Source organism: Chrysemys picta, chromosome 1, assembly GCF_011386835.1.
Source record: "Chrysemys picta bellii isolate R12L10 chromosome 1, ASM1138683v2, whole genome shotgun sequence".
NCBI lineage: Eukaryota > Metazoa > Chordata > Testudines > Emydidae > Chrysemys > Chrysemys picta.
In genome coordinates, this window is record NC_088791.1 from 352,738,888 (window position 1) to 352,750,637 (window position 11,750).

Genomic DNA, 11,750 nt, shown 5'->3' on the forward strand with positions numbered 1-11,750 from the left:
CAGCAGGCAGAAAGAACACACACACACAGCCAAACATCTGTCAACAGGCTGAACAGTTTGGAAGACTCAGTTTGCCCTAACAATCTGAACCCCTGTTATCAGCGAATCATTGCTTCACTCCTGGGGGAGACTCTCACGCTGAAGTTCTCCAGGGTCTATTTTCTGCTCTTTCTGCTGCTCATGGAGCTGAGGGAATTGTATGCGAGTCCTGGCCAACCTGAGAGTCCACAGGGACTGTTCAAGGGAATCATAAAGGTTGCTGTTCAGCACGCTGACACTCAGACATGTGAGATTCATACGCTGATTCTCAGGGCTCTCCCTTCCTGTCACCATAACAAGATTTCCTCTCTGCTGAGCAGGATTGCGGTGAGTTGCCTTTTTCTGCATTAAAGTTAGTGTTAAGGGCTCAGGACGAGATCCAATGTTCAAGTCAAGAACCATTTGAACAGGAATTCACTAGCATGGGGACTTGAACTGTTTAATATTGTGAGAAACTCTAAGGCATTTACCTGTTAAAACTGGAACTACAAATGTACTGGAAACAGTTTAGACAAATATTTGGTTTTAAAAGTTCCTTGTCTTTTACTGTGTCCTATTTGTCTCAGTAGCTTCCTTTTGGGGGGCGGGGAGGGGCTGTGTGGTTTTTCCTCTGGCAGGGCCGGCTCCAGCATTTCTGCCGCCCCAAGCGAAAAAAAAAAAAAGCCGCGATCGCGATCAGCTTTGGGAAATTGGGAAAAATTGGGGAAAAAAATTGTGAGTTTTTCCTAGAGGGAGTGAGGGACCTGCCGCCCCCGAATTGCCGCAGGTGCCGCCCCTCTCCCTTGGCTGCCCCAAGCACCTGCTTGTTAAGCTGGTGCCTGGAGCCAGCCCTGTCCTCTGGTTCGCTCATGTTTTCCAGTTCAGCAACTTCATTGCACTGTTAGGTAGTACAGCCAATTCCTCTGTAGTGGGAATCTGTGGTACCAGCTGGTTCACAACCAGAATGGGCCCCACACTGGTCAGATTCTGCTTTCACATTCTGCTATCAGTGGATCACTCCAGATGGACACTGGCCTCACTGAGAGCCAAATCAGGGCCACTATGTTTTGAAATCCCCATCTTCCATGCCTGGTCTCAGAATGCCACATAAATTAACGGGTTCCTTCAGACTTTTTCAGCACCCTAACAGAATAGTGCTTTCTGTAGCAGGACCCGAAGCCATGATTTTCACAGTCGGGAGCTGAAATTTAAACACTAAGGGTCCCATGGAGATCAATGGCAAAGCTCCCAAGATGGCCAGAAGTTCTCCCTAAGTCCACATGTAGGGACATAAAAAAATGGCCCAATTTACACTCTCCATGAGCCTCCAGTGACTTCAACTGAAGTCGTCCCGTGGCCTCTAAGGGTGGGTGAGCTCATTTAGACGAAAGAAGAACTGAGAGGAGAGTTGCTGAAATCTCAAACTCACAGGCTAAGAGCTTCAGAACAATCAGGATAATTTTTTTCAGGGAGTGAGGGATCTGCTTTCTCTGTACCCCTGCATCTTTGGGTCTGGAGAGGATGAGAAGCACCAAAAGGCAGTAAAAATAAAAACATGTTTCTGGCTTAGAGGAAACCAGGCAATGTTGGAAATCTCACTGGGGGAGGTCCAGGAATGCAGTGTGGGAGGGGGGTGGGGGGGAAGTAGTCATGCAGTATCCAAATCACAGTAGTGTGGAGTCCTGAAGCCAGGTGAAATAGGGAATGGACATCCTGCCTAATGCACAGACCAAAGAGGCATCACAAGGTCTCCTGGGATGAGGGAGGTGTCTCAGACTGAAATGTAAGGTGGACCACACTGTAGCAGCCTGTCTCTGATACCATCCCCCATCTGGACCATCCCTCGTCCCATGAGTAATCCCGCTACAACCTCGTGGCAATGTCAGCAATTGCCAACACAGAAAAGAAGCTTGAGGAAGGTATGTCCAGGTATCCCACGGGCAGCAATACGTTAAAGGTTTGTATCATTTTGAGGAAGAGTTACTCACGCTGGCTCCTTTTAGTCTCCATGTCCTATCTCCCTCCCACCGGGTCTGTCCCTCTCTTCTTCCCTGCACAGGCTGAGCTGCTGCTGGGGTTCCCTTTGCCCCCAGAAAGGCAGTTCAGGCTGATCTCCCCTTTTTCCCTGGTGCAGGCAGACACTGAGTTTAACTTAGTCTGAGGAGATAGTTGTGTGAGCTGTCCCTGTAGGGTATGGCACCAGGTTTTCGTCCTGGCTGAAGAGTAACACTTCGTGACAGGGCAGGATATTCTGGGTATGGGCGATCTACATAGAGAAGTGGCCAGTACTGGAGGTTGTGGGGGCAGGCAGGAGGTGTACAGGGACAGGCAGGCAGCACTAGGGGTTGCGGGGGCACAAAGCGGTAGGTACATGGACAGGAAGGCAGCGCTGATGAAAGTATTTTTTCTTTGTGATTCTTAGTCCTAGGCCAGCGCTGAGTCCTTTCCTGGCCCCAAGTGCATTTGGAGAGGTCTCAGGGTCTCTTTCCCCTGGCAAGCCTCAGACTAGCAACCTGGGTGTCACAACATTTTCTCACTTTTGTTTCCAATTGTTGTTGAATGTTATTTGCATAACTTCAGGCATTTCAGTGGCACAAAGAACTAGTGACCTTTGCACCTTAGCTGCTTCAACCTCCCATCATATTCTGGATCCCTATCTGTAGTCTCCTTCCCCATCCCAGGCTGCCTTGATTTCAACAGCACGCTGGTCGCCAGTGTGTTCTCCATGCTCCCCAATCATTCATGGCTCCCACAAGCTCCAAGCCGACCCACACTCCTCAGAGCACTTCCTCTGCAAGGGACGAGGTGCTTCCCGTCACAGCTGCTCCCTTGGCATAAGGGGAGATCAGTGACTGTGTCTCACTGGTGAGAAATCTCACACATGAGTAGCAAATGCCAAGGCACCTGTGCTGCTTCTCTCGTTACACCCTTACACACTGCATGGTGCTTCAAGAACTGCTACAAGGAACAGCTCGCAAGCTAAGAAATATGCACATTATATAGTGAGAGCGGGAAACTCTGGGACATGTGAGGGCCTAGCAAAATACAGATGCCATGTGGAGGAGCCACTGTCATTCAGAGAGTGGGTACTGTGACACAGACTTAAAACCAGGATGCTCTGGGATCATTTGCTTGCCATCGCTGTTAGTCATTAATGGTGAGGGCGGTACATTCATCCTCAGTGTGGAGATTTTATGGGGTAAAGTCATTATTTTTCTCACCTAAAACTTTCATTCATTCAGTGCCTCACGGGATCCCTCAGCCTCATGAAATACACACTTAGTGTAACATTTTCAAGGCACCTTCAGTAAGCTCAGGCATGAGCTTTCAGGCAAAATACCTCCAGGTGACTCCTGGGGACATTTTTGTAGATTCCAAGGCCAGAAGGGACCATTGTGATCATCTAGTCTGTATAACACAAGCCTGAGATTTCCCCCAAAATTATTCCTAGAGCAGATCTTTTAGAGAAACATCCATCTTGATTTAAAAAGTGATGAAGAATCCGCCAAGACCCTTGGTAAATTGTTCCAATGGTTACTGTCACCGTTTAAAAAAAATATGCCTCATTTCCACTCAGAATTTCTTTAACTTCAACTTCCAGCCATTGGCTCCTGCTACACCTCTGTATGCTAGATTGAAAAGACTATTATTAAATATTTGTTCCCCAGTAGGCACTTATCGACTGTTATCAAGTCACCCCTTAACCATCTTTGTTAAACTAAATAGATTGAGATCTTTGAGTTTATCACTATAAGGCAGATTTTCTAATCTTTTACTAATTCTTGTGATTCTTCTCTGAACCCTCTGCAGTGTATTAACATACATTTTAGATAGTGAACACTAGAACTGCGCACAGGATTCCAGCAGTAGTCGCATCAGTGCCAAATAGAAAGGTAAAATAACTTCTCTCCCTCACCTTGACATTCCCCTGGTTATCATCCCAGGATCATATAGCTCTTTTGGCCACATGGTCACACTGGAAATTCATGTTTAGTGAGTTCATATCCCCATATCTTCTTCAGAATCATTGTACTTCCCACAATAGTTCCCCAACATGTAAGGATAACCTACATTCTTTGTTCCCTTATGTAGATATTGACATAGCTATGTTATTGTTTGCTTTGCCCCAGTTTACCAACCAGTCCAGATTGCTCTGAATCAGTGACCTGTCCTCTTCATTATTTACAATCCCCCAATGTTTGTGTCATCTGCAAACTTCATCAATATTCAGGAATGAGAAGGGTTTGCAGCGGAGATGCTGACACATTTCTCTGCTTACCCGTGTCAGTTAACCCCTGTAACTTATGTCTCAGACAAAGCTGGGTGCCTGCAAGAAAGTGTCTCACCAAAAGAAAGAAGGGAAGCAACAGAGGTGCAGGCCTGTAGCCCTAAATACGAAGACCCTTGTGGCTTTCATGACCATTCTGTTGAGCGCCATGTCATAGCCCAGCATGATAATGTCTGTTTCCATGGGGGAAACTTGTCTCCTTTCCAGCATAGGAATGGCATCGTGAATCAGACCTATGGTCCATCTAGTCCAGTGTCCTCTGTCTTACAGTATCAGGGGGGTAGCCATGTTAGTCTGGATCTGTAAAAGCAGCAAAGAGTCCTGTGGCACCTTATAGACTAACAGACATATTGGAGCATGAGCTTTCGTGGGTGAATACCCACTTCGTCGGATGCATGTTCACCCACGAAAGCTCATGCTCCAATATGTCTGTTAGTCTATAAGGTGCCACAGGACTCTTTGCTGTCTTAAAGTGACAGCCCCAGGTGTTGCAGAAGAAGGTGTAAGAAACCCAGCAGTGGGTGGATGGGGCGGGGGGATTACTTAACCATCCTGAGAGTGACACCCTAATGCCTAACACTGTGCCCTGAAACACATGGGCATATAGACTTTCTAAAATATTTATTTAGCTGTAACTATTGTAACTGGATAGTCTCACTATCCATGAAAATGTACATCCCTTCCTGATTCTTACTTGGCTCATGGCCTCAACTACCTCTTGTGGAAATGAGTTCCTCAGTCTAATTAGGCATAGAGTGAAGAAAGCATTCGTTTTTATCTGTTTTGAATTTGCCACATTTCAGTTTAAATGAATGTCCACTTGATCCTGTGCTATGAGACAGGGAAATTCTCAATCTATTCTCTACCATTCAGGTTTTTATAGAATTTTCTCATATCCCCTCTTCTTCCTCTCCTTTGTAAGGTAACAATCCCAGTCTTTTCAACCTTTCTCTGTATGAGAGTTTCTTGGGGTCCTTGATCCTTCTTGTTGCCCTTGCCTGAACCCCTGTAAGTCTGCATTATCCTATGTGAGAAGGGCGCCCAGTGCTACGCAGAAGACTCCAGATGAGGGTGAAACATTGACTGATCTCATGGAGTTGTATTTTCTGTATGATTCCCCATCCCACTCCTCCTGGATCCCAATGTTTTACTTAGTTTCTGTCCAGGCATGCACTATGAGCAGGGTTTGTCTGAGCTATGTACTATGATGCCCAGATTAATGTCCTGAGTTCATACAGTTAACTTAGAACCTTGTTAGATGTTTGAGGAGTTCAAGCTTTTCCCTCCAATGGGCATACATGTTGCAGTTATTGACATGAAAGTTCATCTGTCATCATGCTGCCCATTCACCTGGCTTGGTGATATCCCTCTGAGGACTTGTCTGGACTTGACTATGACGTAAATAATCTGGTGCTATCTGCAAATGTTGCCACCTCACTGCTCACCCCCTTTTCTAGATTGATAATAACTATAAAATATTTAACCTACTATTTGTTATAAATTGTGTAACCCCCCTTGCTGTGCTTCTCTCCCTTCACAGGCACCTTGAGCATTTCTGAGCCTGATCGACACATCTACCACCTCATGGCATCTTTCAACCTCACCCCCTCTGACCCTTCAACATTCATCCTAATGGGCATCCCTGGCCTGGAAGCTGTCCATGTCTGGATTTCCATCCCGTTCACTACGCTCTACATTATCGGCCTGTTGGGAAATGTCATGGTTCTGTTTGTCGTGGGCAAAGAGCAGACCCTGCACAAGCCAATGTACCTGTTGCTCTGCATGCTGGCGCTCACAGAAATCGGCACGTCTACCTCCGTTGTGCTGAAGGCACTGTGTATATTTTGGTTTAATATGAAAGGTATTACTTTGGGTGGCTGCCTCACCCAGATGTTCTTCTTTCATGCAGGTACTGTGATGCACTCAGCTGTCCTCGTGACAATGGCCTTTGATCGCTATGTTGCCATATGTAAACCTCTGAGATACACCACCATCCTCACCAATGCACGAATAGCTAAGCTAGGGCTAGTGGGTTTGATAAGAGCTGTTCTCTTTGTTCTGCCCCTACCCCTGCTCCTGATCAGGCAGCCATTCTGTGCCAACCGCATTATCCCCCATACGTTCTGCGACCACATGGCTGTGGCGAAGATGTCATGTGGGGACATCACAGTCAACAGGATGTACGGCTTGGTAATACCATTTGTAGTCAACATGTTAGACCTGACACTCATTGGCCTCTCCTATGGTCTGATCATCAGGGCTGTCCTCAGAATCTCTTCCAAGAAAGCCCACCAGAAAGCCCTCAACACCTGCACAGCCCACATCTGTGTGATGCTGATGTCCTATCCTTCCTTCTTCTTCTCCACTCTGACACACCGGTTCAGTCAGGGCATCGCTCCCCATGTTCACATCATCTTGGCCAACCTCTATTTCCTCCTCCCCACCATGCTGAACCCTATCATTTATGGCGTCAAAAACAAAGAGCTTCTTGAGAAACTGGGCAAATACACCTGCAGAATGTGCTCGCCTGGGGACCACTGACTTTAATCCTGTGTGACAAGAGGGGGAAAGAATACTTCCTCCTTAATCAAGGGCACTCTGTCCCAGTTTGGCTGAGCTCAACATTGTGGAAGTTTGCAGTCTGAGAAGCTCTTCAAACCTAACATCACTCCATCACCAAGCACTGCTCTCTCCGTTGCTGAGTTCCCTCTCTCTGACCATCACCTGATCTCTTTCAACATCACCCATCAGCCCCCATCTCCGCACATCCTGTCACTCGTCCTTTCCATGACTTCCAGACCACCAGAAGATTCTTCTGCGTACTGAAGCAAGGCGACTTTCCATTAGACCTTTTGTGAGCAGCTTTCTTGATCAGTTTGATGAACTGAAGCTATGCTTTCTGATAGCCAAAGAGAAAGAAAGCAACTACAGTGCTGAACTTCTTTGTCATATATACAGTGATCCGGTGACCTAAATTTGCCTCATTTTCCTTCATCCAATCTTTCAGGAAATCAGGAGGGTAAACCAATTTTTTCATTGGAAAGTGCTACTACAGGAACTCTGCTGCAGGAATTGAGGACATTCTACTAGAGCTTATTGGTGAGAGTTGTGAAACTGTGTGTTTTTGAGAACTGGACTGTGTACCCTGTATTTGAGGGATGTGTATCCCAGAGAGTGATCAAGCCAATTGCAACCATATGATGTGCACTCAGCCACTATGAATTAATAAAATAGAACATTACGTAGTATAGGGTTAATTGGAAAGCAGGCTTTTAAATGCAAGGTCAAAATCTAGCTGGCAGTTTCCGCTAATCAGAATGGGAGGAGTGGACAGACAAATAGATAAGTGAGAATGAAAGCAGATAAGTGGATGAAAACCTTCAGTCTGGATGCCTTTGATATTGGACGTTTATTGAAAGTTAGGAAAAGTGATGATCGAGTAGGGGTCACTATGACCTATGTCTTTTGTAGAAGTTATACAAATTTAGCTAATACAGTGTAGTTTGGAGGAGTCCTCTGAAGCCATCTTGAAAGACCTTTTTCCTGACACCCTTTCTCCCCAGCTGGTGAGCAACTGGCCACTGAGAACATGCTGCTAATTACGCAATACCATTCCAGCTGTTAGGTAAATATCTGGGATGTTCTAAACCTATTCCTTATGTCTGTGTGCACTTAAATCTAATAAACTTCAGTGTTAGACAAGAACGTGCTTACTTTCATTTAATCCTTGATCAGACAGAATTGCTGTCTTCCCATTGATTTATTCCTGACACCGCCTGGTGTGAAATAGTTAAGTTGCCCACGCTGGGGTTCTGAAAACAGACTGCTGTCTTGAACTACGACATCGCCTTGGAGTCAAATAACACCATTTTGTGCAATTGATTTTGGAGTCTCTTTTAGTTGGAACTTTTAAAATACACAGTAATCATTCCCATTGTCCAAGATGTCAGAAGTAGGTGTCGAGATTTCATGTTGGAGTTTGTGAAACATATGAAACAGAGACTGTCATCAAATGTCCAGGCGACTGAATCACTTGCAGTACTAAGTCCTTCATAACCTATATTGATTCACTGGCCTCATTCTTAGAACAACCAAGTACATTAACTCCGCACTTTAAGTCGTCCCGGTTAACGTTGTTTCATTGTTATGTTGCTGATCAATTAGGGTTGAGCCCCTACCCCACCACCCCTGGTGCTTGCAGAGTAGGGGAAGCTGCCGCTGCTGTGCAACGTGCTTCTCCTAGACTACAGACTCTCAGGATTTTGTTTCCAGGCACAACCGGCTCCATACAGATCAGGGACTGGAGTCCTGAAGGGAACATCTCACAACAGGGCCCTATGCACAGTGGACTGGAGTGAAAAGTTTAGTCAATCTTGAGCATGAGGGGCAACAAGAACTATTGCTGGGGAATGAAGACCGCTGCAGAGAACTTGAATTTACCCAGCTCCTGTGTGCCCCGAGCTGCTCACGTTCATTGTGAGGTTGGTGAATGAGCTGGGTGTTTTTAAAGCTACTCATCATCTCATGTTTCAGAGGGGTAGCCGGGTTAGTCTGTATCAGCAAAAATGAGGCATCCTTGTGGCACCTTAGAGACTAACACATTTATTTGGGCATGAGCTTTCGTGGGCTAAAACCCACTTCATCAACTCATGACTTTCTGGCAGCAGAAATCTCCCAATTTTTCCATAAATGGTTGACAGTTTGCAAGAGGCTGCCCCTAATGAAGATGGCTGCTGTCTACCATTATTTCCAATGGCATTGAAGCCATGCTGCCTTCTGGGAAAACAGCCACTCTCTGGGCCATGCGTGGCCAATCTGTGGCTACGGAGCCACATGTGGCTCTTCAGGAGTTAATATGCGGCTCCTTGTATAGGCACTGACTCTGGGACTGGAGCTACAGGCGCCAACTTTCTGATGTGCCGGGGGGGGGGGCTCACTGCTCAACCCCTGGCTCTGCCACAGGCCCTGGCCCCATTCCACCCCTTCCCGCCCCCTCCCCTGAGCCTGCCGTGCCCTCGCTCCTCCTCCCCCCCCCACCGAGCCTCCTGCATGCCACGGCACAGCTGATCGGGAGGTGTGGGGAGGGAGGGGGTGGCGCTGATCCGCGGGGCTGCCGGTGGGCAGGAGGTGCTGAGAGTGGGGAGGGAGCTGATGGGATTCTGCTGACGTATTACTGTGGCTCTTTGGCTCAGGTTGGCCACCCCTGCTCTGGGCGCTCTGGTTTAAAATCTGGACAGGGAAGCGTGGGGGGCAGAAGGGAGAAGCCAAGGAGAGTCTGAAGGGAAAATGGAGTGAAACAGTGGGGGAAGGTGTGACAGGAGACTTGGGGACCACGGGGAGAGGGGCGTGAACTGTGTAGCAGGCAGGAGAGTGGGTGGGAGGATGAATAGGGATAATATGGCTGTTCCCCAACCCCAGAGGTTAGGAGAGGGTAAGGCAGTCCCCCCCCCCACTCAGCAGTCAGCCGGCAGAGCCATATTTTTGTATATGTTTGAATCTTAAACCTGAAATAATCACGTGCGTTGGGGTGAGGGCAACGTTTTCCCTGCAGTGAACCTAATTTATGCTAATGGGGCCCCTCTCCCCTCATCTCAGCAGCCCAACCAGAGCCACCAACACTGCTTCTGTCTCGCTGGTGTTGGGGAGGAGGCTGGTGGGGCCCAGGCAGGTCTGTTCTGGGTGAGCTGCTGCCATCCTCGCTCTCCTGACGTTCCCGCCTCAGGAATTGTCTCTTTTAAAATAATAAACTCAGAAACTTCCCAGCTCCCCTCTGCTTTCCTCAGGTAGGCCTGAAAATGCCCCACCCCCTGCACCTCACATGATCACTGCAGTCTCTGTCTATTGCCAGCGGCAATTTGGGATCTGGGGGGCTGGCTCTGAAGCTATAGCCATTAATGAAACCCGACCTCTTCGCAGAGCTGGTGGCAAAACCCACCATCTCACCTATGCATTGCTCGTTTTTCTCTTGCACCAGCACTGGCCTCAGGGCAAGAAGCTACTGGCAGCCTGCGGCACCTGTTAATCAACTCATCCATTTGCAGAACAGTGTATCCGCGCAATGGCTGTCGGGGGTAGGGAGAGGGCTATCCCCACAAAGCAATGGCTGCCGGGGGTGGCGAGAGGGCTATCCCCACAAAGTAATGGCTGTCGGGGTGGCGAGAGGGCTATCCCCACAAAGCAATGGCTGTCGGGGGTGGCAAGAGGGCTATCCCCACAAAGCAATGGCTGCCGGGGGTGGGGAGAGGGCTATCCCCACAAAGTAATGGCTGTCGGGGGTGGCGAGAGGGCTATCCCCACAAAGCAATGGCTGTCGGGGGTGGCGAGAGGGCTATCCCCACAAAGCAATGGCTGTCGGGGGTGGCAAGAGGGCTATCCCCACAAAGCAATGGCTGTCGGGGGTAGGGAGAGGGCTATCCCCACAAAGCAATGGCTGTCGGGGGTGGCGAGAGGGCTATCCCCACAAAGCAATGGCTGTCGGGGGTAGGGAGAGGGCTATCCCCACAAAGCAATGGCTGTCGGGGGTAGGGAGAGGGCTATCCCCACAAAGCAATGGCTGTCGGGGGTGGCAAGAGGGCTATCCCCACAAAGCAATGGCTGTCGGGGGTACGGAGAGGGCTATCCCCACAGAGCAATGGAAAAGAGGAGACTAAGGGGGGATATGATAGAGGTATATAAAATCATGAGTGATGTGGAGAAAGTGGATAAGGAAAAGTTATTTACTTATTCCCATAATACAAGAACTAAGGGTCACCAAATGAAATTAATGGGCAGCAGGTTTAAAACAAATAAAGTTCTTCTTCACACAGCGTCCAGTCAACTTGTGGAACTCCTTGCCTGAGGAGGTTGTGAAGGCTAGGACTATAACAGGGTTTAAAAGAGAACTGGATAAATTCATGGAGGTTAAGTCCATTAATGGCTATTAGCCAGGACAGGTAAGGAATGGTGTCCCTAGTAGGGTGACCAGATGTCCCGATTTTATAAGGACAGTCCCGATTTTCGGGTCTTTTTCTTATATAGGCTCCTATTAGCCCCCACCCCCTGTCCTGATTTTTCACATTTCCTGTCTGGTCATCCTAGTCCCTAGCCTGTTTGTCAGAGGGTGGGGATGGATGGCAGGAGAGAGATCACTTGATCATTTAGGGTTACCATATTTTAATTTTTAAAAAGGAGGACACTCCAAGGGGGCTTGGCCCCGCCCCAATTCTGCCCCTTCCCCGCCCCCAGCCCCGCCCCAACTCTGCCCCCTCCCCTGAACGCTCCGCCCCCTGCCCCTCCCCCTCCCCTGCTTCCTGCGAATCAAATGTTCGCGGGAAGCCTGAAACAGGGAGGCAGCAGGTAAGCTGGGGCTGGGGCGGGGTGCGGCGTGGCCCAGTCCAGCCCAGCCGCCCTGGCTGAGCGGCTCCCTTTGGCGGCCGGCCGGCCCAGGCCAACAGGCTCTGGCCCC

The 11,750-nt window shown here is 48.5% G+C and overlaps 1 protein-coding gene across 1 annotated transcript; it reads left to right on the forward strand.

The window, feature by feature from the left end:
• The first annotated feature begins 226 nt into the window (after nt 1–226).
• Nucleotides 227–8,011, forward strand: LOC103306972 (olfactory receptor 52E8-like). Its single transcript, XM_042847564.2, has 2 exons — nt 227–366; nt 5,847–8,011. Exon 2 carries the CDS (start codon nt 5,891–5,893, stop codon nt 6,845–6,847), a length of 957 nt encoding a protein of 318 aa, XP_042703498.1. The 5' UTR covers nt 227–366; nt 5,847–5,890; the 3' UTR covers nt 6,848–8,011.
• Nucleotides 8,012–11,750: the final 3,739 nt, after the last annotated feature.